Genomic DNA, 27,996 nt, shown 5'->3' with positions numbered 1-27,996 from the left:
CACCTTAGAGCTGTTCAGGCTTATAACTGTCTTCATGCTTGGAAACACAGGCTGAAGGCATATTAAATGATACAGATTTTCTCTGCCTAGATATCAGGTGCTGTAAATTCTAGCTTTTTTCATGGGGCAGAGCTGGAATACAGACACGTTTTTTTTCTAAATATAAATCCGAGAGATTTCGTGTAGAGACAGGGCCTCTGTCTATTGTAACATGCCCTGCCAGCTAGCTTTGCAGGCAGAACCTGGTAACGTATTTAATCCTCTATATCCATTCTTGTAATCCATAAATATTAAACTAGCTTTAAACTGATGACGGCAAGGGCTTAAGCTTAAGTTTTGCAAGACAACATTAGAATAACTGTGAAGTTAGTCAGAGGATCAAATATGTTTTTATATGCCACTTTAGGTAATCATCCCTCCCCTAAATTAAATAAGTGCTTATTTCATTCAAAACAAAAATTCCTGCAGTAGGGCAACTTCCCGCTGAGACAAGTTTTGAACTGTCCCTGCGTGTTTAGCTCAGGGAAGGGAGGGCCTCTTTTTACGCCCTCCCGCCTGCCATCAGCTTCCCATGATGATTCCCGTCTGCTCCAATATTGACGATGCACAAACACAATGAGTCACGCCGTCAGCTCTGGAAGCTGCTCTCCAGTCCGCTTCGTTTTCAGGCACCACACGGCTGATGATGCAACCCGTGGCTGTATAAAGGCTCTTTGTTGAGAATCCATACTTTATTTATCTTTGTGGAAACATCCGCCACACAAATTGGAGATTATGGCGCTATAAAGATAAGAAAGCTCCTTGCAATAATAATAAACTCCAAACCTAAGCAGTCCCTCAGCGCCTGCTGTTGGTTTGCTTCTCCCACCGTGCTTTCCTGCCCAGGACCACCTGGAGGTCCAGTCAGGAAGGTGTGACCATCGCACAGCAGCGGAAGGCTCACGTTACTGCGAATTTAAATTTCAGTGCACTTCTTGAAACAACTTCTTGGCTGCTTACGTTTTACATTACCAAACACAACTCCGTACGGACGGCGGGCTGGCCGCTCCACCACAGACCTCGCTCCTCAGGATCCCTGACAGGCACTTGGCTCGTTTTCCCGCTTCCCCGCTGTCAGACCTCTCCATGCCCCGTTTCACGTCACAGCCATGAAAAAATACGGCATTTGTCCCCGCTTTAGCGAAAGCGCCAAACTTCTGCCGGGCGCGCTCGATAGCTGTTTATCAGGACAAGCGTACAAGCGCTTCCCTCCCCAGAATCCCCTCCCGCCGGCAGGCGGGTAGCCACCTCTCCGGGGCTTTCTCTCAGGCGCGGCGCGGACAGCCCCGCCAAGGCCCCGCTGTTAAGGACGGCCGCGGCCCCGCCTCTCTCCTTTCGCCCCGAGCCGCCATTTTGTAGGCACCTCGGGAAGGTATGCCGTGCTCCTCTCGCCGGCCTTAGGTGTCTCTGTGGCTCTGGGTGGCAGCGGGCTGATGGGCGGGCGAGCTGGCCGCGCTGGCGGCAGGGCGGGTGGCCGGCCGGCCGGCCGCCGGCTGCGGCTGGGCTGGCACGGCACAGACCTACTGGGTCGAGGTTGCTGAGGGAGCGAGGAGGCCGCGGCCTGCAAGCCGTAGTGCTGGGCCGGGCTGGGCTGGGCCGGGCCAGACCGGGCCAGGAGGCTGCTGAGGGATGGAAGAACGGAGAGAGGAAGGAAGGAAGGGGGCTGCCGAGGCTAGCAGCGGGTGCAGGTGCGGAGGAATGGGGCTCCGCCGAGGCGGCGGCACGTGGCGGCGGGCCCGGTCGGCCCCGCGGCTGCCGGCGGGATGTCGGGGGCTGGGGAGCGGCCCTCCGCAGGCCGGGCGACTGCGGCCGCCCCCTGGGGTAGGCCCCGGAGTGGGGCTTGGGCTTCGCTAACGTGTGTGGTGGCCGGCGTCCCTGTCAGCCTCTGGAGTGTGTGCGCCGTGTGTCAGACGTAATAGAGGCCGATAAATGTGGTAATGGAGATCTTGTCTTTTGGATATCTTGTGAGGAGAGGCTGAAGGAACTGGGCTTACTAGGCCTGGAGCAGAGATGTCTTTGAGGGGCGCCTAGCAGCAGCCGTTAGCAAGAGGGATTCTGATGCTTGACGGGAGCACGTGGCAGAATATGAGCCGACTGATTTAAGTAAAAATTAGAAGCTCAGACTGAATATAAGGAAAAAGTTTTTCATCCGGAGAACAGCCAGGCCTCCAGACAGGCTGCCCAGGGAGGCTGTGCGGTAGTCTCTCTCCATCAGTGAAGGGTTTCAAGATGTGGCTGGACAAAGTCCTGAGCAACCTGGTCTGATCTCATAGTAAACCCTGCTTCAAGCAGGAGGTTGAGCTAGGTGATTTGCTAGCATCCATTCTAACCTGTGTTACGTTATGGTCCTCTAAATATGGTTTCCTGTGGATGTCAAAGCTAACAACGGTGCTTGAATGGACCTGGCAATTTGGCAGTAATGTCATTTTGAATAGGCTTAAAGACTTGTTTTTTTTGAAATGTCTGAAAATGCTTTAGTCACATTTTTAGTGAATGAACTAGTAGACCTGGATAACTTGCATTCATTTTTGCAGTAATCAGCCAAAATGACGAACACAAAGGGAAAGAGGAGGGGGACACGTTATATGTTCTCAAGACCGTTTCGCAAACATGGTAAGTATACCTTGTAGTAAGAACACTGCAGGAAGTTATTGACCTGTTGGATGTCAACAGTCCCTAAGTAGCATTTGTGGAACAATAGCTATGTCAAAGGATATCTGACAACTTGGGCTAAAAACTGTAGAATGAAGTGCAAGTGAATTCTCACCTCTTACAGCTTATGTAGTGGTGTTCTTATTGCTCCACAGTAGTAACAATGCTAATTCTATCAATGCTTGAAAATTATTTTGAAGGCAAAGAAAATATTTCAAGTTACACTTAGAATATAGTTTGTTGCCTCAGCAATAACAGCTGTTTTCACAATGAAGTTGTAAATAGTTGTAATGCTTTTTCAACTTTTGCATTAGGAGCAAGATTAAAGCTGTAAGTTTTGTTTAGTTGATTTTTTTTTTTAAATTGGGAGCATGTGAAGAGGTAATTGCTCCTTGAAAAAAAAATAGATGGTTTGATTTCTCAGTTTTAGGTTTTTGGAATAGAATTTAAATTTGAAGCCTTTTTAAGAGAACTTTATCAAATGTATGATCTGTGCTTCCCACGCCATTTGGGGGGTGGGTGTGTGTCTCTCTGTGTGTGAAATTGTGAGCTTCATAAGTATCCCATGTTTGTATCTCGTAACAGGAGTCGTTCCTCTGGCTACCTATATGCGCATCTACAAGAAGGGTGATATAGTTGATATCAAGGTACTTTTCTAGAGTGCTATGTAATTAAAAGCTAAAGCAGTGTAATCCTTTACAGTCTCTGGTTTATTGATGTAGGTTTTTTTTGTTACTTGAGTTGTGTGTCAACACAAGTACCCGCTGCTCAGCTTGGCGCAGTAATGGAATGACAATGCTGCTGAACCAATAGTGATGCTTCAGTGTCACATGCTGGTTTATTTGGGGTTTTTATATATAGTTTATGGTGATGTGGCTGGTAGTTATGTCTGTGGCTCTGTCATTGTAAGACTATACTTAAAACAAGTATGTACAGGCATGGTGATTGCAAAGCCACATTAAAACTAGAAAGCAAGAGTAAATGTAAGGATACATCGTGTTTATTAATACAGGGGGGAAAAGCAACGTTTCCCATCACTTGGTATTTTCTAGAAGTTGTCCTTTATAATCAACTGTTCTTCCAAAATTAAGTTGTAGTGAATCTGAAAGCCTTTCACCAAGGATTCCTACTTGGTTGAATACTGTAGTTTAGTTTGAAACGCAAAATTTTCGAAACAGTCGCATAAAGATGGTGTGTAACTTGCTTGTTTGTAATTTGACTCTTGGAGAACTGCACTGTTCAGAATTAACGCTTTTTGACACACTGGAGCTTGATGATGATTTTCTCCCGTGATTGCTTGCTGAAAGCAAAGTGATCAATCATTTCACCGACACTGAAAGCAACCAGAATTGTCATAGCAGAATTTGGTAGTCTTCAGATATAAAATGCATGGTTATATATTCTAATACATGAATAAAATAGGAGTAATTTTAAATCAATCTCAAGTAATTTGAAATGTGTACTTCAAAAATCTTATGAAGAAAAGTCCCTTGATGTTACTTCCCCCTGTGTGCCCCCCCAAGTTAAAGTTTACACTGTATTCTTGTTTTACCTCTTAACAGGGTATGGGTACTGTTCAAAAAGGCATGCCCCACAAGTGTTACCATGGCAAGACTGGAAGGGTATATAATGTTACTCAGCACGCTGTGGGCATTATTGTTAACAAGCAGGTTAAGTAAGTAATGAAATTCTGTGTATTGAAACTTGGTATTTGGGAAAGTCGGTCTGTAATTGCACCCTCCTGTCACTTTGCCAGTTAGACAGTTATTGTCTTGATTGGTCATTCAAGGTGGGTAAAGCATATATCCTTTTTATAACCCAAGCAAATGACGCTCATTTGACTTGGATCCTGTCAGAGGAAACAGTTTTTATTTTTCTGAGCAGCGCTTAAAGTGATGTTACCTAATGGGAGTTTTCAGCTGACTTGCACAATGATACTGGAGCCCTTTTAAAATGTTAATTTGTAGCTGTATCCAGCTGGGTTTTGCACAGCTTAGTCAGAAAAGGACAAGTTGTTTTTCTTCCAGTAACTTGCCTGGAGTACAGTGGTAATACCGTCCTTCATCTGAATGCTGCAAGGTTAGAATGATGTGTTCTCCACAATCTTAATCCTAAATTGTCAGCATATTGTTAATTAATTAGCAAGCTTTCAGTTATATAAGTTATATCTGATTTGCATCTGCAGCAGTATATTTTGAGTGTCGTGAGTTAGGCCAATCTGGCAACTAGACTCCACGCAGCCAGTCTCCCACTCCAGTAAATTGAGAGGAGAAGAATATAATAAAAGAGCTGAGGGTCGAGACAAGAACAGAGGACTCTGGGAGTCCGATCTGATGGGCAGCTCCTGCCCCAGAACCTCCCCCCCCCACATGAAACCATGACATTGAGTTACTGCCCTTCAAAGAAAAATTATCTGTTACTAAGCTTACAGAGTTACCCAAGTAAGGGCCATAAAACTAGCCTTGAAGTAACCTTTTTTCAAGTGCAGTAGATGAAAAACTGATTTCTTTTCTCAGGGGCAAGATTCTTGCCAAAAGAATTAATGTGCGTATTGAGCATATTAAACATTCCAAGAGCAGAGACAGCTTTCTGCAGCGTGTGAAGGAGAATGAAAAGAAGAAAAAAGAAGCAAAAGAAAAAGGCATTTGGGTTCAACTGAAACGTCAGGTAACGTTTCTATTACAGTTGACACATTCTTGATTAGTTCACAAAAAAAACCCCACCACCCAACACCAAAACAACCAAAAACCAAACAGCTAGAACCAAACCAGTTTAGTAAAATATTTTCTTCCAAAACAACAGTGTGTTATGCTGCAAACTGAGCTCTTTCTGTCTGGCTTTGAAAACAAATCCCAAAAAAACAACCTCACATTAACGAAGCTGCTTACAGTATTCTGAAAAATCCAGGTGTCTGGCAGATTGTGGGAGGTGTCTGTTGCTCCCGCCCTTACTTGGGTTCGCAGTCCTTTGCGGGAGGTTACCTCTTCGCTTGAAGAGCAGAGTGGCAGAGTGCCGTGTGTCTGCATCCCAACTGTCTGGTGCCTGAACAGGACTGCACTGTTCTTGGGTGGAAATTTTATCCTTGGCCATGAACAAAGGGCCGGATGCTTTCTGTTCCGCTCCTGATCTGCAGCAGAAGCTCTGACTGATTTCTAGGATGAGTGTTGTCTTTGGTTTAGCTGAATTTAGCTGCAACAGTTTCTGTTGCATCTCCTTAAGAAAAGAATGAAAAACTGGATTTTAGAAAGGAGATAATGGCTGTTGCTTCAGCAGCCCCAGGGTGCGTCACTTCATGATAACTTGGGATTGGTAAATTGCAGAGGGTAGAGTTTAAGTTTTTTCGTTCAGCATTGAAAGTCAAGCACGCTTTCGAGCAGATCATTTTCTTACTGCTGTTCTTTGAATCAAACTTTAAAGAGACTAGGAATGGTAAAAGTGCTGTCATGTTAATATAATAATGTGATGGTCAAAATGAATTTTGGGTAAGGTTTGTTTTGAGTTTTAGTTCCATGAGTTTTCTTATTTCTTTTTTTTTTAACTCTGTTTACAGCCTGCTCCACCAAGGGAAGCACACTTTGTGAGAACTAATGGCAAGGAACCAGAGCTGCTGGAGCCAATTCCTTATGAATTCATGGCGTAATGCACGTTTAAAAAAAAAATAAACTGAAGATCTGGTTTTGGACAATTGTGTGTGACTCTGGCTGGTTTCTTTAGGCTTTTTTGAACAGATGCTTTAGAAGGCTTTTCTTTATTGAAGTTTATTTAACTTTCTTTACATGGTGCTTGGTCATGTAAGTCATCTGCAGCTTTTGATGATCAGTTTAGTCGTTTATATAACCACAAATCCTAGGGGCACTGTAATTTGCTCATGCTTAGTGATGATAATCCTTCTTTGATTACCTAATGAGATGATACGAGAGGATATGGAATATTTCACCAACAAACTAAGCATATACCAAGAATTGTACAGTGTCACTTGACGGTTTAATTTTTTTTCTGGGAAAAGGGATAATGAACTTCAGATTTCATTGATAAAAGCTTTTGTCTAGGAGGCTTCAGATTAATACCAAAGAAAAATTGTGGAAACAGTTTTTGAAAGCAACCTCTTGAGAAATGGCTGTGGGCAGATTTTGGTGTTTGACCGTTGTAACCTGGAAAAGAAGGAATTTTAGAACATGCCCTTGCCAATAAGTGTTCTTAGGAACTAGTAGCAGTTTAGAAGCAAAGCTTTAATTCCAAAACTACCAGCCTTTGTAGTTTGATTTTTATCATTTGAAGTGGCTGGCATAGATGAACACATTTTGTTTGTTGCCTGTCTGTTGAATTTAAACATCTGCCTGGGTCTTCTCATGCATTCCTCTCATCCCATTGATTTTATTGATCATTCACGAAAAGCCAGTGCTGCCTGTCCAGTGTTTCTTGAATGGAAGAACATCTTCAGCCGACTGCTTGCTAACTGATGCTGTTGTTGTGAGCTTTGTTTGAGACAGTGTGAAGCTTGCTAAAGAAAGTGCTGAAGGCAGCCTGCTTAGTTAGCCTTGAGCATGCGTGAACTCGAGCTTAACTGTGTTGCAGATACGGACAAATATTATTTTACCTTTCTTAGTGTGATATAAGGCATTGCTTGGCCACCTCAAGTAAGTGATGCAAAACTAGTCTCTACATGTAGAGAGAGTAACGTACTAGAGAAGGTGGTGACCTCAAGCAATTTGTAGGTATTGGCTGTTGAAAATTATTGCATAGTCAATTGTAGGACAGCTAGTGAGTTTGGGAGTAAGAAGTGGAGAGGTAATCAAGTCGGCTTTTTCGCTTAATTCTGAAGTGTCCCTCAAGCAGAAGTGTCAAACTGTGCAGATTGCCTATAAATTAAGGGACTAATGCCTGTTTCTGTTTACCTAATGTTCATTCTGGGTGTTCCCATTCTCATGGAATGTAGTTTTTGGATGTTGAAGTCATTGTCTGGCTTGGCCTGCTATTTAAGGGTGACAGGCTTTAGGCACTGGAGGTTCAAAGTCACAGTGAGCAGGTACTGTGTTTGAAGTTCCTCCAAGCTCCGATCTAGGAAGATGGAGCAGGCTGTATAATCAGAATGACTTTGGAAATGCTTTGAAGAGGATGGAACAAAGCTTACCCATCAACAGGCTGCTACATGATGTTAGTACTGTATTTTGACACTGTACGTACTGTGCATGGAGTGCACCAGCCTCTCCTGAAGCAGGGTTGATGAATCTATCATAACTTTCACTGTTGTAGCTCGTGCACTTAGCATCAAGTGGGCCATTTCTTGGAGCTGCTAGGCCTGTATACTAAGCCTCTGACCCTTATTAGCTGCTTTGGCTTGTGGATTTCCACAGCAATTGAAAATAGGGATTTGACTCACAAGATAAGCATCGTTTTCCATTAGGCTTTGTGCCTGAAGGACTTAAGTGGAGGGGTTTTACTGGTTATGATCTTTAGTGATGGTATTTTAAATTTTCTTCTCATGCATTCCTGTGTAAGTTATTTTGGTTCTGTGTTTGTTTTGTACCTCTGTCAAGATTCAAGTGGATTAGTTGTAGCATCGTGATGAAATGGTTAACAGTCACTATAAGTGGTGGGTAGTTGTAAACTTTTGTATTTATTTTCAGTAATGTGGAATAGTAAGATTAGATAGCATGCGGTGGTCTCATTTAAGAGCTGGGCTTCCAGAGGCGCTGTGTGTTGCAACAGTTGCCAATGTATTTAGTCTCAGTTTTTAAGGTCACTGTACTGACAGTAGATGCTCTGAAATGCATATTTGGAAGCTGTGAGTGCACTGGGAGGAGGAGGGAATGCTTTTCTTGGTCAGAATTCCCAGAAATGATTGAAAATGAAACTGGGTTTGTGTAACAAGAGAGTAGCCTTTTCTGTTTGTTTGTTTTTTTTAATGTTTGGAAACAGGACAAATTAACTAAGATTTAACCTGTCTTGGGTTTGTAGACACTACCTGTTAGTTGTGCTCAGTACAGTTGTGCTCCTGGTAATCTCAGGTTTGTAGCAGCATAGCTCAGGTACTTACAGATCTCGGTGTCTGCTGTTGAAGTTTGCTCCCCGCGTGTTCAGCTGCCCTGTGTTTGCATAGTCCTGACAAAAGAGGGAGATCTGTGAATTGAGAAAAGTTGTTGAAGAACTGCCTGTCAGGACATCTTCAGTCGTGAAACTAGTGTCTAAATTGAAACGCATCCTTGATAGAAGAAAAGTTATAGACGTATGCAGAACTTGCAGAAGATTTGGGAGGGAAGGCGGGGTGATTTCATCTGTTCAGCCTCTCGGTCCCTCTGGGTGGAGGAAGCGTATTTCCTTACGGTGTTTGGAGTTGCAAGTTCCTCTCCCCTTGGACTCGCTCTAGAAGGAGTTTTACACACTAGACCCGTAAGCGGTAGCAGTTGGCTGCGGTCCTGCTCTGAGGCTGTGCCTAGCAAGCAAAACCTCGTAGTGTGCATGCCCGCTGCAGGCTAGGTGTTTCCTCTCTTCCTACCATGACAGCTGAATTCTGTTCATTCCACAGTGTGAATTGTGGGGAACTGTTGTGGTATCTGCAAAGCTGTAGGTTTCCTGTAGAACTGGACACACCTTGAGCTAGCAGAATTCAGGAATCCCTAGTTTAAAAGCCAGTTTTGCAGAAATTCGGTATTAGATGTTACCTGTCTTCCAATCCCCTTCTAGCACAGACACTTCCTTATCTCAGAGCTGGTGGACAGGCTATCCAACATGCGGAGAGTCAAGTGCTTATGGATTAGCATAATTCCACGGAGCCTAATTGGAAGGGTGGTGGCTGAGCTGTCTCCTCCTTACCAGGTTTTACTGCCTCAAACCATGGCAGCTGGTTCACTGCCAGAATCTCCTGTTGTCACTTAGAGAAGCAGCAAGGAAGCCTTCTCCTGAACTGTCAGCTTCATGTTTTTTTTAGCATATTCGGTGGCACCAAGATCTGAGGTTTCCTGAGGGCTGTGTAGGCAGTATTGGTGCTAATACCTTGTGTGACCGGGAAGGGTCAATGAAAGGGCAGAAAGGACTGGGGAGGAGGAACCGTGCCCATGCAAAGGGGCCACAGGCTGAAGACCACAGCAGAGAGCAGGAGAAGCATGCAGGCCGGGGGGGGGTTGAGAGAGGTGCAGACACCTCCAGTCCATTCCCAGGGAGGAGGCAGGTAAGCAGCTGCCAGGAGAACATCAAACAATTCACGCATTTGCTGTCTACCTGTGTATGTTTCAGATGGGAGAAACAGTCTTGATGGTCACTCCCTTGTCCTTCTCAGTGCAGTCCTGGACTTGGCATGTTCATGGCCCTCATGATCAAAAGGGCGGCTGGCATCCTAGACAGATGCTGTGCTGGGGTGTCCTGACTGGTCCAGAGGATGCCAAGAGCGGTGCATACACCTTCCAGAGAACATGATCCTCCCTATCCCAGCAGAGGCAGAGAGGCTCCCTCCCTCCTTGCAAGGTGCAGTGCATTCTGTAATTCAGGGTGTGTGGTGAAGGCATGGTTGAACTGGGCTCATCATTGTCTGGCTGGTACCTCCTGACTCCCACAGTGCAGGGGCACCCTGCTGCTGCGAATGGTCTCCTTGCACGGGAAGGAGGTACCAGCAACCCCTGTGATTCTGGGGGTGATGATACAGAAGACACAGATTACGAGCGTTCCCTGCACGAATGCATCTGCCTCAGTGGATGCACTACCAAGGTCTATGTAGGAATCAAGTTGTAGCTGCTGGGATTTATGTAGTCACAACCATCCTGGCTCAAGCGTTGGGTAGGGATGTGGCTCCCATCAGTAGCACCTGTGCAGCTCAAGAACCCAGAAAATACAAAGCTCTGGTTGAGGTTGCTTGATTCATTTTTCACTATTTGGACAAGGAGGCTTTAGGTGATGGACCCTGGGCTCTCAGTCACCTTTTTGTCTGTGCCCACTCCCCTGCTCCAGGAACTGGGGAGTATAAAGAACAATTGCAGTCTTGAACTTGGGCTTGTGCTCATGAAAGTTCATAGTAGAGTGATAAAGCCATGCCAGCTTAGTTCTCACCAGTGCTCCTTCACATGGGAACGCTTTGTGCCTGCTGCTGCTTATTGCACATGATCCTGCCAATCTTAAGCCTAGAACTTCGAGCTGACTCTGTGTCAGCAGAGACTCACAGGAAAACATTGTGCATTTTGTTTCTTGGAGAAGAAGGGAGCTCCAGAGGCTCTCGGGATGTCCTCCCTGTTGCAGCCACAGGAGTGACCCACCTACTCCTTCCCCAAAAAGTACCTGCTGTTGAATGTTACCAGCGCTTGGAATAGGGAGGTGGGTCAGGCAGCCCTATGGTGTCCCTGGTGCTCCATGTAAGCAGGACTGAGTGATGTTGCTGTGTGAAAGGGGAGAGTGACAGACAATAGGGATGGTGGTGTGGGCCATCTGCGTGGCATGGATGAAAGTACAGCCTGGTGCCTCCAAGTAGCACCTCCAGCTGAGAAGAGAAAGGCTCCGTGGAACAGTTGTGAGCCCTGTATATCCCAGGAATCGCTTGGCCCACAGAACAGGAACAGCTAATCTGGGCCCTGATGCGAGGAATCTTGAGCCCCAACTGCTTCAACCTACTGAACTGCTTCTGCTGCACCAGGATCAGTGTTGATGGGGAGACAGCCCATTGCTCCCTGGATATGAGTTCCTTCACAATGTTTCCTCCTTGCGTTTACAGTGTCAGCTCTGCTCACGACCATCACTGTTTGCCCTTTGGGGGTGTGCTCATCGGCGAGCGAGGTTGCATGAGCTCTACAGCTGCCCAGAAAGAGGGGGAACCCCTCAGGTTTTGGGGACGGTGGTTGTTTGATACTGCCGCGCTCTCAGCTCGGCGCCTGGCAATCATCTGCCTGGAACATACTTGTTTCAAGGGCACACTGAATGGACTCGGATAGCTCTTTTGTAAAGAAATGTATAAAAATAGCCTGTGCCAGCACTGCGTGCAAGGCCAAAGACGAGTGGTGGTGCATGACAATGGGAGCAGATGACAATAGCATGAACCTCTGGAGACCAGAAGCTTTTAGTGATAAAAGAGAAATCTTGTGTACAAAAAGAAAAGGGTTCAGTGGCATGGTGTGGGAAGTGAAGCAGAAATTTTAGAGGCAATTAGGTTTTGGGGTTAAAAGTGGCCTTGATTTTACTGTAAAGGGTTCTTAGGCACTAGAGTAATACAAATAATCAACAGCACTTCCACAGGCACTACTTTGATGTTAATTAGTGTGGTCTTCACTGCTGTGAAGTGTGTGCAGCCCTTCAGTGAAGAGCAGTGTGGAATCATGATCAGGTAGAACGTTTTGGGGCACCATGGGAGAATCTTTAAACAGAGCACAACATTGCTCTGGGGAGATGACCGGTCTTCTGGCCACTGGGAGTGCAGAGCCTGAGCTGTGCCTCTGCTTCCCACATGAACTCTGCACCCATGGGAAGGGGGGAGCAGTTCCTCCCCATCCTTGTCCCCACAGCACCGAGGGTTGACTTTCCTCAGGAACACCTGGTAGAGTAGAGCTGGCAGCGTTTTTCTGGTGCCTTTGTTCTGAGTTTTCATGTCACTGGAGTGACTGGGGCTGAGGATGTCCAAAGAAGCAAATACCAGAGTACCTGGGCTCTTGCATGGATGTAGGGAGAAAGTAAGTGGGAGGACAAGAGGAAAGTGAGGAAAAACATAACCTGTTGTCACTGCGTGCCTCTTCTGAGAGCTGCATCGAAGGGGAGGGGGAAGGCGGCTGAGAGCAGCACCAGCGCACAGCCCTGCTGCGGCTGAGGTTCAGCTCAGCTGCTGGTGTGTGGGTGTCCAGGGCCACCTGGGGTGCCCTCAGACATCAGCCCTGCAGCTGGGGCCCAGCAGCTCCTGCGGTGGCTCTGTCCCCCTGCGGCACAAGGCTGGGAGACCACAGGCCCATCCAGCTCCTTTCAAGTATCACCCCACTGGTCTCTTCCGTGTTGTTTCCTGCTGGCTTGTGTTACCTCCCTGATAATAATGAAAATAAAGCAGCCCCTGAGTGGGTTATTTAACTTGTGAACACTTACTCGCTTGCAGAAGTGATTTTGCAGGAGCTAGGGCAGCGGTTTGCAGAGGCTGAAGCATCTGCACAGCTGTTGGCAGGTTTGGGCACATTTCTCCTCTGAAACTTTCTTCTTTAAAAACACGAAGTCTGGCCTCAGGGCCTCGTGGACCGCTTTGGTTTCAGGCCTGGCTGTTGCTTGATCCACAAATCAGGATTTCAACACTGTAGAGGGATGTATCTGGCTGCGGGAAGCAAACCAGTCTGAGGTAGAAGGATAAATCTTTTCCCTTCTGTCCCGCGGGCCCCTCGCTGCGGGGAGGGTGCACAACGCGGGAGCCTGTTGCCGCGGCCGGTGTGGGGGGTGTGGGCACGACCTCCCAAACGCAGCGAGGCTCGTGCTGCTGCCCGCCTGCCTCGGGCAAGGGTGGGTGGTGCACAGCGGGGCGCTGCGGCGCCGGTCCCCGAACCCGGCCCGCAGGGCAGGCAGCCTGCCCGGGCTGCCCCGCGGCACCGCGCCCTGCGGCTGGGAAAGGCGGAGAGGAAGGGGCAGGGGCACAACCTGGGTGGGCAGCGCGGTGGGGCGGACGCGGGGGCGAGTGGGGCAGCCAGGGGGCGCAGCCGGCCCCACTCGGCGGGCGCGGGGCGGTACCCTGGGGGCGGTGCGGGTGGGGGGGGGGGGGCGGGTGGTACAGCCAATGCCTTTAAAAGCCGCCGGCGCCGCCCGCGCCTGGCGCTGCGAGCGGAGCCGGAGCCGAGCTGAGCTGAGCCGAGCCGAGCCGAGCCGAGCCGGAGCCGGTGCCGAGCTGAGCTGAGCCGAGCCGGAGCCGAGCCACCCGGCCGCCCCTCCCCCCCTCCCATGCGCCTGCCGAGCATGTCCCAGCCCTTCCTGCTGGCGCCCATCGCCGAGTGCGCCCCGGGGCCGCCCGGCGCCCAGGTCCGCCTGGCAGTGCTGGGCGCCCGCGGTGTCGGCAAGAGCGGTGAGTGCGGGGCGGCGCGGGGCTGTCTGTCCTCCCCATCCCCTGTCCGTCCGTCCGTCAGTCCGTCTCGCCTAACGCGGCCGCTCTGTGTTTCAGCGATGATCGTGCGGTTCCTGACGAAGCGGTTCATCGGGGACTACGAGCCCAACACAGGTGAGGCGGCGGGGCGCGGCGGGGACCCCCGCGGCCGTGGTTTGTGGCTGACGGCTCTCTGCTCTCCAGGCAACCTCTACTCCAGGCTGGTCCATCTGGAGGGGGACCACGTTGCCGTGCAGATCCAAGACACGCCGGGTTGCATCCAGGTAGGGAGATGCTTGGGATCGATCCGTTCTTCCTCATCCGTTCTTCAAAACTGATCCGAGGGCTGGAGCACCTCTCCTAGGAAGACAGGCTGAGAGAGTTGGGGCTGTTCAGCCTGGGGAAGAGAAGGCTCCGGGGAGACCTTGCAGCAGCCTTCCAGTACTTAAAGGGGACCTACAAGAAAGCTGGAGAGGGACTTTTTGCAAGGGCATGTAGCGATAAGACAAGGGGCAATGGCTTTAAACTGAAAGAGGGGAGATTAGACAAGGTCTGAGGAAGAGATTTTTTACAATGAGGATGGTGAGGCACTGGAAAAGATTGCCTAGAGAAGTTGTGAATGCCCCATCCCTGGAAGTGTTCAAGGCCAGGTTTGCTGAGACTTTGAGCAACCTGGTCTAGTGGAGGGTGTCCCTGACCGTGGCAGGGGGATTGGAACTAGATGATCTTTAAGGTCCCTTCCAACCCAAACCATTCTGTGATTCTATGATTCTCTACTGCCTAAAGGCTCAGCTTGTGAGCCACAGCTTCCTACAAGGCCAGGCTTAGTCTCCTAAGACAGAGCTCAGGCTTCCCTTTGGATCTGTTTAACAGTTATAGCCATGATACAGGCTTATACTTTCATGATTTGATGCCAAATTTTGGCTCTCTGTCGTACAGCAGGTGCAGGAAGACTGCGTGCAGGTGCTCGACTCCTTGTCCAGGTGTGTGAAGTGGGCAGAGGGCTTCCTCCTGGTCTACTCCATCACAGACTACAGCAGCTACCAGTCAGTCCAACCTCTCTACCAGCACATACGTAAGGTCCACCCAGATGCCAGGACTCCCGTCATCGTGGTGGGGAACAAAGCAGACCTCCTTCACGCCAGGCAGGTGCAGACAAAAGAGGGACTACAGCTGGCAAATGAACTGGGCAGCCTGTTCTTGGAGATCTCCACAAGCGACGACTCCCAAGGCGTCTGTGACGTTTTCCAGTATCTTTGCAAGGAGGTCAGCAAACTACAGCATGCTGGCAGCACAGACAGGAGGCGGTCATCCATCATCCCGCGGCCCAAATCTCCCAACATGCAAGATCTAAAGAGACGTTTCAAACAGGCTCTATCTTCTAAAGTCAAATAAACCCTCCCAGTGAGATCCTGCGTGACTCCATAGACTTTATTTTTGTAAACTAGTTAATAAAAATCTTTATTTTTGTACTAATGCCAGCAGTATGGAAGTAAGTATGTCAAAGCTTGCAATTTCGTTGCAAGCATGCTCTCTTGTTTGAATGGTTGGGTTATTTTTACAAAAAAAAAAAAAAGTGCTGCATAGCAACTGAATAGAAATAGTTGAAGAAGGGGATTTTTGCCAGGAGGTTTTGATTCTGTTTCTGTTTTGGGCTGGGATTTGCTGTTTTATGCTGCTCAAATGACTTTTTTGGGGCCTTAGTTTCCTGTTTGTAAAATGGGAATGGTGATGATGTAACACTCACCTGCCTTTATAAAATGCTTGGAAAGCCTTTGATGGAAAACTTTATATGGAGAGAGAGAAAAAAAAAGCTCTGTTAAACATGAAAATATAAAACTGTCTGTAAGAATCCCGATTATAATAGAATCACTTTCCTCCCTCAAAACTGCTGTTTTGCTTGCACCTGTAGTTGCCTGAATGATGATAAGCTGTTAGGAATGAGTTCCAATTTCTGATGTGCTTTAGAGATCTATCCTGTAGAATTAATCTTTTGAGCCACAGCATTTAACAGGAGGATTGAGTTTCTCCTACAGATTACCGTGGGACAAAGTGCTGAGCAATCTGCAGCAGAGGAGTGTGTGGGATGGCTGCTGCTTTCTCTGGAGCTGTGTGATAGGAAAGACTAATGCGTAGGTTCCCTTAACAGAAAATAGCTACATTTAAAAGGAATTACATCTTTATATTCCCCAGGGCAATTCTGTAGCCATGGGAAACAGGTCTGACTTTTTACTCTTATTTCACATAAGCTTTAAACTGTACTAGAATGTTTTTTATTAACTGTTTTCTGGATGTCTGAGCATGGAATGTGGGTTTTGCATTTCGAATATGACTCTGAAGTATGTGCATGGTATTAGTAAAAAAATAAAGCTCTGCTCCATGCTTTGTGCATGGAAAGTGTGGGAGTGGAGTAACCTGTATTGGGAGAAACTTGCTGTCTCCATTCAAGCACAGCTTCGGTAAGATTTTTTTTAATTTATTTTTTTAACCTCATAGATTAAGTCCAAAGACCGTTTTCTTCTTTCCTTTTGTTAGGAAAGGCAGGTTGCTGCTGTGTAAGTCCCTTGCAGTTAGCTGGCAGTCTCAGTTGTTTCTGACCCCTGGGACTTGAAGCTTTCTGGGACACCTCCGCTCCTGATGTGCAGATGAAAGCCTCCCTGATGGTGGTACTGGAGGGAAGGGTGACTGAGCAAGTTAAGAATGGTGCTCTGCAAGGAAGCATCAGAGGCCGGTGTTAGCACTGGTTAGGGGTGCAGGGTGCCAGCAGCACTATTTCTTATCTGGGGACTCAGGAACATCAGTCCAGGCGCGTTACCTGTGTATCATCTCCGCTCCGAAGGACCTGTGCTGCTCTACCGAAGGGAACAAGAGAGCCGAAGGGAGGCAGCTCCAGACCTGCAAGAACAGACTGAAACTGGGATCGCAAACTGGGTCCCAAACTCTTTTGGTTAATATATGGAAGTGCAAAAGCATGGTGTCAGCCTGGACAAATCAAAGTGCTGTTTAAAACACGTTTTAAATATTTCTTCACTGTGAGAGTTGCTCTGACAGGCCCAGGACTCTGGGCTGGGGGCTTGAGGGGAGCAGGAGGATGGGGTTAATGAGAGCAAGCGCATCCCTGGGAGACTCAAACTCAAGGAAATTTGAAGGGCAGTTGAAAAATCACAAGTGAGGTATTTATGTAGCATTTCACTGTCCTGAAATCAGGGATAACATTGTTTCCAAGAGAATAACCTTTGTGACAGGGTTCTGGTTGTTTTCTAGACTGTAGCTTTTGTGTTAGGAAATGACAAAGCTTGATTTCCTGCTCATGTATCCAGTACAGAGTTTCACCAAGCAAGTTGCTAAAGGTAGCCAGCTCATACATGGGCACAAAATGTGCTGAAAGGGCACGTGTCCTGGACCTGTCTGCATCTCGCCACGGCCAGGTGAAAAAGAGCCTCCGGCACCTTCTGCTGCCACTGGCCAAGCAGGAGCTCAGGGTCCTGCTGTGGTACAGGGGGAGAGTTTGGGCAGGAGCCAGTGGCTACACGATGGGGAGGGATGGGCAGGAGCAGGAGGGTAAATATAGTCATTTGCCCCATCTCTGCTATGAGGAGAACCTAAAGATATGTCCCTCATTACGTAGGGACCCACGTTCAGGTGGAGGTGCAAACCCTCCCGTCCCCTCCCCATGCTTCCCATGCTGTTGGGCTGGTTCAGCCATGGGTCGGGAGCAGGATGAGGCCCCTTGGAGATGTAACAGGGAATCTCGCTGGCTAAAGCATGCCTGCAGCTTTAGACCTGCCTCCAGTCTGAGGCAGCAGCTGAACTGGGGCATTCTGGATGACGATTTGGGGTGCAGGGACATGAATTGGGTATTTAAGCAGTTTGTCAGAATTTGTCCCAGCTGGCACAGATTTACCTGCACCCAGAAGTTTTCAGCCTGTGCGACTCTGAGCCAACAGGCAAAGCACGGGAAGAGCCCGTCGGCTCCCAGCTCAGTTTGCTCCAGCATTTTCTTTCGTCCTGAGCGAGCAAACAAAGAGGGGCAAAGAGGGAGGGAAAAGCATCTCACGAGTGCTAGCAGAAGAGCTCTAAAGTCTCACTTCTCTTTGGCCTTGGCCACCCACACCCTCCCTACCGAATACTCGCCATCACCAGTCTCTAAGCCCTTCACCCGGAGGCCAGGGTGGCTTCAGGAGGGTGAGTAAGGCTTGGCCTGGCTTTTCTCCTTGATCGGAGGAAAATATGTGTCTTCCTCCTTCCTCCCACCACCTCCGCTATGAAACAGCATTGCAGCAATTTCCCCTGACAAGACAGATGAGTGGGTTTTCAGAAGCAGGGACGTGTGCGGCATCACGCACTATTATGGCTGCTACGACATCAGCGTCTCCCCCCCCCGTTGGGCTATTTTGTCTAGTTATCTCCCAGCACTGAAATCATCCCGTAATGCTTTAAGACTTCATGAATTTTAAAATAGCTGCTGCCATCAACCTGTTTCATACGCTTTGGTTCAAGAGCTGCAGATCCCTAGACAGAAATAGAGATGTTTTCTTCAAAAAGCTTTATGGATGTCCCTTTGCTTTCTGCCCTGCTCGAGCAGCCTGAACACAGGCTGCTTCCTCGCTGCCTCTTGGCAAGGATCTGGCTATCAGTACATGCGATGGTCAGTGCCACAGGTGCATGCTGTATTTCTATGGCTTGTTCCTGTGAAGGACCATGGACAAGACAGACCGTGGATAAGATGGACCGCGGACAAGAAGTACCGTGGACAAGAAGGACCGTGCTCGCGCTGTGGGCAAGAGCTGGGTTCTAGCTTCAGACATGGAGCAAAAGTGGTCAAGGCGTGGACAGACAGGCAACTACAAACAAATCTGCATCTCATGCTTGGATCTCCTATAATACAATTTTAGTTCTGGGGCACATTAACAGCTTTTGGTGGAGTTGCTGTTTATTTAGGAAGATGTGAATAGGTTCAAAATAAAGTCCTTTAGGGGAAGTTGGCCTTTTGCAGCAGTTGTTGCACTTGGCATGTGACCATTGGCAATTCACAACAGTAAGACAACAAGATCTCTTCAATTGCTCCTAAACACAGGATCTGAAGCCAGTTGTCCTTCTAGGAGCGGTATCTCTAGAGGTGATGCTGTCACTGCATCACTGCACTGAGGTACATGCAATCCTCCAAAGAGTTGTCTTCTGGAGAGACTTTCAGAGTGACATCCCTGAAAAGCTTATTATGTTAGAACACGGCTCACAAAACAGCAACTCAGCTTGGATTTTGGGTAATTAGTGACAATTCAAACTTCCAGAAAGCCCCATTGACTCTCAGACTTGCTCTTCTGTTGCACCTCTTTCCACCTATCAAAAAAGGAGAAAACAATGCCTTTTATTGAAAATGGTTTTGAGATAACTGGTTTATGAGGCTTTCTTACTACATTCATTGCCTGATGCTCTTGACTGAAAGAAGCATAAATATCTATACTCTGACTTGATGCACCAGTTTGTCTTGTGAGGCATAACCAGTTATATACTGTGTCCTCACACTACTGAAAGAAAAATCAGGATATAGAAATTGAGCATCCATTTCACCGGCCTGTAATACTCGAATTACAACTGAAAAGCTATGTAGTAAAGTTTGCATGATGATTATAGAGCTTCATAGATGTTACAGCTGCATTTTTTTGAAATACATTTGGATGTTTGCTCTCCACATTTTCCTTTCTTGACTGAAAATAACCATCCATAGGAGAAATCACAGAATCATAGAATGGTTTGGGTTGGAAGGGACCTCAAAGATCATCTAGTTCCAATCCCCCTGCCACAGGCAGGGACATCTTCCACTACACCAGGTTGCTCAAAGCCTCATCCAACCTGGCCTTGAACACCTCCGGGCATGGGACATCTGCAGCTTCTCTGGGCAACCTGTTCCAGTGGTTTACCACTCTCCATGGAAAAGATTTCATCCTTATATCTAATTGAAACCTACCCTCTTTCAGTTTAAAGCCATTGTCCCTTGTTTTATCACTACATGTCCTTGTCAAAAGCATCTCTCCAGCTTTCTTGTAGGCCCCCTTTGGGTACTGGAAGGCTGCAATAAGATCACCCTGGAGCCTTCTCTTCTCCGAGCTGAACAACCTCAACTCTCTCAGCCTGTTTTCATAGGAGAGGTGCTCCAGCCCTCGGATCATCTTCCTGGCCCTCCTCTGGACTCGCTCCAACAGCTCCATGTCCTTCTTATGTTGGGGACTCCAGAGCTGAACATAGTACTGTGAGTGGGGTCTCACGAGAGCAGCAATCCTCACCCAGAGGCCCTCATGGTGTGAGCTGCTGTCTATAGGTGACTGCTTCAGCCCCATGCCTCGTCCTCTGGGCTTTGCTGGTTAAGTGCTTGGGCAAAGGCTTCTAACCGTGTTCCCTGGGCTTGTGGGGTCATGGTTCAGGGAACTGTATTTTGCTATTGATCTGAGCACAATATTGACATTAAAATGCATCTGTCCAGGAAATTGTGCAAGGTTATTTAATAGCCTGCATTACCGGGAAGTGGTAATTAATTCTTAAAGCTGGAATATTTCTCTTCTAAGGTATTTGGCTCTTTCTCCATCACTAAAAACATCCCCTTCTCGGGTTTCACATGGTTCTTGTAAACATTTCATAGTAATTTCCCTGTCTTGGGATGCTAAATCAATATCAGCAAATATTGTTTCTGGGTGCAGCTCTGAGAAGAGAGGAAGTGAATTTCAAACTCCGGTCCTGCACCTGATACTTCCTTCCCCTCCTGCAAACAAATCGCAGTGCCAGTACATCCATGCGCCTGTTGTCTGGGGCTCACAGCCCTGAACCCTTCCAGCAGCCTTTAAGAACATGATTTGATCTGAACCATACTCAGCAAACAGACTTGCCACCGATACTGTTTCTTTTTGTATTAAAAAGTCCAAAGGTCTCTTTAACTCTAAGAGATAGAACTGGCATAAGCCCAAGGAGTGCAGAGATCACTGAGAAGTGACAGCAGCATCATACTGGCAGTCCCCCAGGATCTAAAGCAGTTCAGGAGGTGTTGCCTACCTAGAGCACAACAGCAGGCAATAAATACGGATACAATTAGGCTGATTTTGGTGAAAATAGATGGGTTGCACTCAGCTGCTAGGAAGGAAAAGGCCTGGCTGCCATCCTGTGATGCCCAGTGCCAGTGATAGGGGCAACAGGCCCCCCAGCCCCAGGAGTCAGCCCTGGGTCCTGCCCAGCAGTGAAAGGGACTTCCCTCACCTGGACTGAGACATCTCAGCAGCTTCTGAGCAGAGCATCCTCTACAGCCCACGAAGAAGAGGCACATCCAACCATTTTGCTCCTCCACAGGGAGAACCACCCTAGGCAAAGCCCTCATCTTGGGCAGCGCCCCCCCCCCCCCCCACCCCCGGCCCCAGTCTGAGCACCCCAACAATGAGGAGACAAGCCCATGCTCCAGATTTACGGTATTTTGTCACTCTTTGCTATCTTGAAAGAGCCACATTTCCCCATCCACCTCTGAAATAAATTGAGAAAAGCTGGCCCAGGCTTTAGACATGAAGTAACCACTCCATCAGCGCAGGCAGGAGGGACATTTGAGGATTTTATACCACAACTATGATTTTTTTTTTCTTAACCTTTCTGTCACCCCTTCGTGTCCCAAACAGTGTATAGAGGCAAAGCCCGAGAGCTTTGTTTGGGCTTATTACATTCTTCAAGGTGCCCAGTATCCCATTCAAGTGGCAATGTCCCTGCAGACTAAGAGTGCTTAAAACACAGCATTATTCAAGAGAGAATTTTTCCATCTGCCCAAGTGCTGCTCACATATGGCCTATTAAAAGACCTCCTAATGGACCATTCCGTGGCTGTTCCACAACAAGGCTTTGGCTGTTATTTAGAACGTGCAGATGAGCTACAGCTCATCACCTACTCTGTGCTAGGGGTTCCCTATCCCTCGGCCACCCAACAGCAGGAAAGATGCTGTATCATTATAAGGAGGACCTCAAGGAAGCACTGGTGCTTCTGGAGTGAGCTCAAGCAGGTGCAGTTCTGCAGGTAGGTTTGACTATGTTTTCCTTTAAATAGGTACTAGCAAGTGCAGATCTCTTGTTAAAAAGATACACGAAATGTCAGGTCTGGAGTTTTACATAGTTTTCTGGCACATAGCAAACGGATGCAGATGAAGCATGACTTCTGGAGTCCTTTTGGTATTTAAATAGGAAGATGCAAATTTAAGAGGTAGTCTGAGTCTCACGTGCCTATCTCATGCCAATGATCTTGGCATAGAAGAGCCTATATAGAAATAAGGGCTATTGATAGGAGTCAGAGGTCTGTGCTAATTCAGGCTTACACCTTGAAGATAAAATATGCATCTGATTGTTGAGGTGCCTGCTAATTTTAGCTCTGGTTTTGAATAATGGAATAGCATTATTAGTCTGATGTAAAACCGTCCATACTTCTTATGCAAAATTGCCATCTCAGTAGTGAAACAGCCTACTTTGATTTTGCCTAGGCACTAGAGAACAGTGGACAATAAATATGCATGCAATTACGCTAATTGGAGTGAACAAAGAGGTATTACCTAATACAGGCAAAATTCCAAGAACTCATGCATCAGATGCAATGAATTGTTTTCCTTGGCTTTTGATTGATTCAGAGATTTCTGAGCAAGCTTGCTTAGGAGACGTTATAGCCCATTTGCCTTTGTTAATGAGGTGTTCAGATATGAAGCTGGTAAAATATAAGCAAGATCTGAAGCAAAACTGAGTTATTTTAATCTGGGCAATGAGCTGTCCTGCTGCCTGCATCGTCCTCTTGCATAGTAAGGTGAAAACACTGGAGGAAACTGGGACTTTCACGGGTCCACCTCCACGTGGACACAGCAGGGAAGGAGAGGTGAGGAGAGGTCACTTCTGCTTCCAGCCATGCTGCACAGACACGTGCCTTCAAGCTGTACAAAGGAAACTGGTAATTATTAAAGCTTCTTATTTACATGGAGGTGACACAGTGGGCTCCATCTTTCACTGCTTGTGCCCTCCCTGGTCTTTAACGTCCTGCTAGTAGGAAGCTGAGCTGGGGCACGTGATTTACAGCCACAGGGAAGTCTTCCCCTGGAAATTGACCATAAGTCTCTGTGATCATGCCCATGCTTCCAGCTGACAGAAGTCCTGTGGACTTCTGTATCCACTCTACTTATATCTAATTGTCCCTAGATTAGTCAGGTCTACACCAAAGAGCGTTCAATCCTGGGTCTTTTCTGGGTCCTCTGGGATACTCAGGTCACTAATGACAATTTTTCCCTTTTTTTTTTTCACCCTGCAGTTCAAAATATCCACAACGATATAAGAGCTGTGATTGACCCATAGGAGTGGGTTTTTTCTAATGCAAAAAAAGGCTTTGTGTTGTGTTGCACGAGGCTTGTGGAGGCATTTTAGGGTGCAATGCTCGATGGGGTCCTGTTAAAGTTCCTGTGGAAGGAACATAGCACCACCCTGTCCATGCTGTCTTTCGGGGACAACTTGTGGGAATGAGCTGTTCCTAGAGCAGTGCCTGGGCACTGGCTCAGAGGGAGCTTGCTGGGGCCACCCAAGGCAGAGCTAGGCAGTGACCTGTCAAATGGAGTGAGTGGTCAGAGGCCCACCACAAAGGTCCACTCCATGACCTTTCTTCAGGCCCCTGAAGTGACGAACCTGTTTGTTCCAGTGAAGACCAAGATTTTCCTGTATAGCTTGTCACTAATGTGGAGAGTTTGACTCTATTGTCTTTGTCATTCCCCTTCACGTAGGTGCAGGCTGTTTTTAGACCTCTCCTAAGTCATCGCTTTGCCAGACTACCCAAACCCTTGTCCTTCAGCATCTCCTTGCAGATCATAGAATCATAGAATAGTTTGAGTCGGAAAGGATCTTTAAAGGTCGTCTAGCCCAACCCCCCTGCAATGAGCAGGGACATCTTCGACTAGATCAGGTTGCTCAGAGCCCCGTCCAATCTGACCTTGAATGTTTCTAAGGAGGGGGCATCTACCACCTCTCTGGGCAACCTGTTCCAGTGTTTCACCACCCTCATCATAAAAAATTTCTTCCTTATGTCTATTCTGAGTCTACCCTCTTTTAGTTTAAAACCATTGCCCCTTATCCTGTTGCAAAATGTCCTACTAAAAAGTCTATCCCCATCTTGATTGGACCAGATGATCCTTTGAGGTCCCTTCCAATCCCTAACATTCTGTGATTCTGTGATCTTCCTTGTAAGCCCCCTTTAAGTATTGAAAGGCCACAATCATGCACTGTAGGCCACTGACCATCTTGGAGGCACTCCGGTGGACCTTCTCCAGTTTCTCCACAACCTCGTGAACTGAGAATCCCAACATGAAACAACATTCCTGGGGCAGTTTTACCAAAACTGGGTGGAAAGGGAATAATAAGTACCCTCTGATTGCCAGTCACATTGCTCCTAATGCATCTCCAGTGTATGATTTGCCTGATTCACAGTAAAAGCTCACTGACATCTCACAGTAAAGCTCAGGTCCTTTCCAGCATGGCTGTTATGTAGGCAGTAGGATGCCATCCTACACCAAAGCATAGGGTTTGCACTGCTGTGAGACTGAAGACTGCTGTTGTACTCTGTGGGGTTCCTATTAACCTAGGCCCCAAGTTTCTCAAGGTCCCTCTGGATTGAAGGTCTACCAGCTCTGCCAAATGGAGATGGATGTCATTGCTTCTAACCTATTACCGTCTGTAAATGTGCTGAAAGTGTCCTCTGTGTCATCAGCCTGGTGACAGATGAAAATATTGAGCAATATCAGCTCCCGTGTTGTTCCCTGGAGTCTTCTGTTCGTTACTGGCTGCCAGATGGCCCTTCACAACATTGATTACTATTCTTTGACCTAAAGGTCCAGCTAATTTTCAGTCCATCTAACAGTTTGTTCATCCAACATGTCTTCATGAAAATGCTGCAGGAGACTTTCTGGTTGCCAGAGCCATCCCTGATCACCATGAGTTTCTGATGATGGACAGCAGCTATGAAGGCACATCAGCACCCTCAGGTGAATCCCATCTGCTCACCTGGATCTGATACTTACAGTCTCTCTTGGTAGACCTTCATTTATTGCTCTTGCCATTGGTTGTCCCTCTCCTTCCAAATCATGCTGTACATACAAGGTGCGAGACTAGGCTTGTCCAATGAAAACCTATGCTAAAAAAGCATTGAATATTTTGGGCTTTTGCTTATCATCTGTCAGTGAGTTGTCTCTCACATTCATTAGTGCACCCACAATTTCTCCAAATTTCCTTTTGATGTTAACATACGTGTAACATCCTTGCACATTTGTGCTTTTCCCTAGCCAACCTAAGCTCCAGTTGGGCTTTCTCTTTTCTGATTTCATCCTAGAGTGAATGAACAATGCTTGCATGCTCCTTTTTGTTGCTTGCCCATGTTTCCAACTGTTGTTATCTCTTATTTTGCATGTCAGTTAGTTGAGAAGATAATTATTTAGACAAACTCCTGGTCTTTCTGCACAAGGAGATGGTTTGCTCCTTAGCTGTCATTTTCATATCCCCTGGGCCACAGTTACTCTCTCCGACCTCCCATGCCTTCAGCTGGGCTTAGAGTAGCAGGTCACAAGCATTCCTCCTTGAGATCTCACCTCCTGAGTGCAATCCTCCATCCGCTGGCACTTTGGGCCCATGGCACCAGCTCAGATCTCACCTCATCTTGAAGAACCATAGGCTTTGTTCTGAGGACCCCTCCTGCCCTCAGGCATTTCCACAGCTCAGCTGTGGAAACGCCTGCTCAGCAGGGCTTCTCTTCTCTCCTCCACAACAGCTGCACAGAAGACAAGAAGTAATGGATCTAAGATGCAACACAAGGATTTGGGACAGAAATTTGGAAATAATTTCTAAGAGTCTGGACAGTTAGCTCTAGAAAAGGCACACAGCAATCCTATAAAGTCTCACCATTCATAACTTTAAAGAATAGTCTAGAGATATATATTTAAAAAAAGAGAGCAGTAGAGTTAGATGTTCCTGCTCTGGGGCTGGCAAAGCTGGACAAGTTCCTGAGCCCTACTCAGTCTCGGTTTTCTGTCATCTCTTCAATGTACCATCCACTTTGTTCAGCTGTGAGTCTCTGCTCGTTTCAGAGCCTTCCTCCACGCAACCAGGTCTTCAAGGGCCTAGAGTGAAACATGATGGAGCTATGCAAGTGGGTGCCTATGAGAGCACGAGCTCCTGGACAAATAGCCCATTAGCCTTCCCTGGGGGCTGAAGGCTGCCCACCAACTTATCAGCCAGCCTTCCCAGAGCACCCAGCGAAGTGTGATGAGGGTGCGCTGCCAAGCGTGATCGGAAGGAATAAATCAGAATAAGTTTTCCCTTGGCACAGCTGTCCTTGACTTTCGTTGGGATTACTGCTGGGGGTGGTGGAAGCAGCACCATCCCTCTGACAACTGAGACAGCCATCTTGGGGGGAACCCACACCCTCAAGCGTGACCATCAGCTGCAGCTTGGATATTACTGAGGGGCACTTTTACATGACTTAATTTAGAGAATTGCTCAGCAAATACCAGCATAAATCTGATTAAATTTTCATAATTTCCACTCTCAATAGTAACTCCTTTTCAGTCTCCTCATCGTCGAAAAACAGCAGAGCTGTGGTCTGTGGTCTGGTGGTCTGGACTCTTTCTCCATCTCCGGTTCAGCAGTGTATAATGGAAACATTGAACCACCTTATCAACTGTGATCAAAGGTGGGATGCAGGGCTCTGTACTCACGAGAGAGGAAAGCCCTGGTGCTCCGGGTGCAGCTTGGCTCCCCAGGGGAGGGTTCGAGGGCTGTCCCCCTGCGAGGGTAGGAGCGGCTCCCACCTGCGCTGCTCACCCTCCTCTTCCCCAAAAGCACTTCATCTCCAGGAAAAACAGTGGCGTGTCATCCTGTTCACCCTTCCCCAGCCCTCTCGCAGCTCAGGGTTGCCCCAAAGGAGCCACAGTTAAGGACAGTTGCAGCCATCCCAAATCATAAATCAGCATCTTCGCCACAGTTAGCTGAAGCCGGACGTGATAAAAGCAATATCAACCCCAGACCTCCACATTTCTTTACAAAATCAACCTATTCCTTGGTAACCTTGTGCAATCTGTAGTTTAAAAGCTCCTCAAAAGTGGGTTATAAAAATATTAACCCACGGGTGTCCACTGCTTTGTTTTAGTTTCCAGCGAACACTGAGGATTTGCTGCAAAACTGTAAGCAAGGTGGGATCTAGTTTTGGGATAGTATTTTGCACACTGCAAAGGGTGAGGGAAAGGAAGACGATGTTACTTTTGTGGAGTGAGTGTTGTACATAAAATAATGTGAACGCGAGCAAGGAAATGATGGATCCTACAACATAACTGCTGTAAGAGTTTGCAGCATTTAATCAGCATTCAAAATGGGGAAACCCCAGGAGGTCTTCTGAAGTTTGCCAACAACAATTTTTGTCTTAAGGACACTTTAGAGCAGCGAACTCCTTAATGAAAGGTTTCCCAAAGGGTATGGAAACTCGGAAGGCTTATGTGTCTTATATTTCTTATATTTCCTTTCTGTTCCTGACCATAAACTGTATAATCTATCTACAAGCAGGTGGACTGACAGAAGATTTTGTTGCTGACAAACACTGACAGTGTTTCTCCTGCTTGAATAAGAAAGATAGATTCGTGCAGCCATTGCTGCTGCTCTCAAGAAAATGCAGCTTCCCTCAACAGAAACCCTCTACAAATGCAAGCCAAACTTATTTTCATATTAATTTTTCTAAATTATTTCTAACATTACATATTTTTGTGTTCAGAGTACAAGTCCCATGGTATGTCTTGGACTAGATGATTGTTGTAGGTCCCTTCCAACTGAAATATGCTATTCTATTCTATTCTATTCTATTCTATTCTATTCTAAAATAAAATAAAATAAAATAAAATAAAATAAAATAAAATAAAATAAACTTTTATTTAAAAACTCTTGAGTCCTGGAGATGAATCTCTGCTGTCACTCAAGGCAAATTTCTAGCTTTTACACATGAAAAGAAAAGTCATGAGCTATGATCTAAAGTGAGCCAAAGGCTCAGAAAATGAGAAGGCATCCTGAGCTCCAAAGCTATTTTTCAAATTGTATGATTTTCAAGTCAATCTACTGAGGTGGAAAGAGAAGAAGGAAGGAGGGAGGACAGCTTATGGCGATTTTCTCCCATCCCCAGCTTTTCTGTACTCTAAGGAAATGGCCATACAATTCATGGGAGTGAGGTGGGGAAAGCCGTGCCATCAGAAGTCATTGGCCCCTAGAAACCTG

General features: G+C 47.1%; 2 protein-coding genes and 2 non-coding genes across 5 annotated transcripts; all 4 read left to right on the top strand.

Annotated features, from left to right (window-relative positions):
* Nucleotides 1–1,351: 1,351 nt before the first annotated feature.
* On the top strand, nt 1,352–6,376 carry RPL21 (ribosomal protein L21). The gene is made up of 6 exons (XM_086621279.1): nt 1,352–1,411; nt 2,574–2,652; nt 3,277–3,338; nt 4,254–4,366; nt 5,208–5,358; nt 6,242–6,376. The coding sequence occupies exons 2-6, from the start codon at nt 2,586–2,588 to the stop codon at nt 6,329–6,331; spliced, it is 483 nt and encodes a 160-aa protein (XP_086477405.1). The 5' UTR covers nt 1,352–1,411; nt 2,574–2,585; the 3' UTR covers nt 6,332–6,376.
* Nucleotides 3,959–4,033, top strand: LOC147529460 (small nucleolar RNA SNORD102). The gene has a single exon (XR_015222680.1). It is a non-coding gene; the product is annotated as a small nucleolar RNA SNORD102 (small nucleolar RNA).
* On the top strand, nt 4,426–4,558 carry LOC147529459 (small nucleolar RNA SNORA27). The gene has a single exon (XR_015222685.1). It is a non-coding gene; the product is annotated as a small nucleolar RNA SNORA27 (small nucleolar RNA).
* Nucleotides 6,377–13,560: 7,184 nt separating the features above from the next.
* On the top strand, nt 13,561–15,130 carry RASL11A (RAS like family 11 member A). 2 transcript variants are annotated; one of them, XM_086613128.1, is made up of 4 exons: nt 13,561–13,690; nt 13,787–13,843; nt 13,913–13,992; nt 14,651–15,130. In XM_086613128.1, exons 1-4 carry the CDS (start codon nt 13,570–13,572, stop codon nt 15,101–15,103), a joined length of 711 nt encoding a protein of 236 aa, XP_086469254.1. In that variant the 5' UTR covers nt 13,561–13,569; the 3' UTR covers nt 15,104–15,130. The 2 variants fall into 2 exon arrangements, with proteins under 2 accessions (XP_086469254.1, XP_086469261.1); XM_086613135.1 differs by lacking the exon at nt 13,561–13,690 and having other exon boundaries at nt 14,648–15,130.
* Nucleotides 15,131–27,996: the final 12,866 nt, after the last annotated feature.

This window comes from Tauraco erythrolophus, chromosome 1, assembly GCF_009769465.1.
Source record: "Tauraco erythrolophus isolate bTauEry1 chromosome 1, bTauEry1.pri, whole genome shotgun sequence".
NCBI lineage: Eukaryota > Metazoa > Chordata > Aves > Musophagiformes > Musophagidae > Tauraco > Tauraco erythrolophus.
The sequence above is the reverse complement of the archived record's forward strand: the minus strand, read 5'-3'. Positions and strand labels throughout refer to the sequence as shown.

Bases quoted from the DNA above. Each gene is read 5' to 3' on its own strand.
- RPL21 (XM_086621279.1), top strand. From the start codon at position 2,586: ATGACGAACACAAAGGGAAAGAGGAGGGGGACACGTTATATGTTCTCA. The intron at 4,367-5,207 runs GTAAGTAATGAA...TTCTTTTCTCAG, and splicing joins ATTGTTAACAAGCAGGTTAA to GGGCAAGATTCTTGCCAAAA. The intron at 5,359-6,241 runs GTAACGTTTCTA...CTCTGTTTACAG, and splicing joins GGGTTCAACTGAAACGTCAG to CCTGCTCCACCAAGGGAAGC.
- RASL11A (XM_086613128.1), top strand. From the start codon at position 13,570: ATGCGCCTGCCGAGCATGTCCCAGCCCTTCCTGCTGGCGCCCATCGCC. The intron at 13,844-13,912 runs GTGAGGCGGCGG...TCTGCTCTCCAG, and splicing joins GGACTACGAGCCCAACACAG to GCAACCTCTACTCCAGGCTG. The intron at 13,993-14,650 runs GTAGGGAGATGC...GTCGTACAGCAG, and splicing joins ACACGCCGGGTTGCATCCAG to GTGCAGGAAGACTGCGTGCA.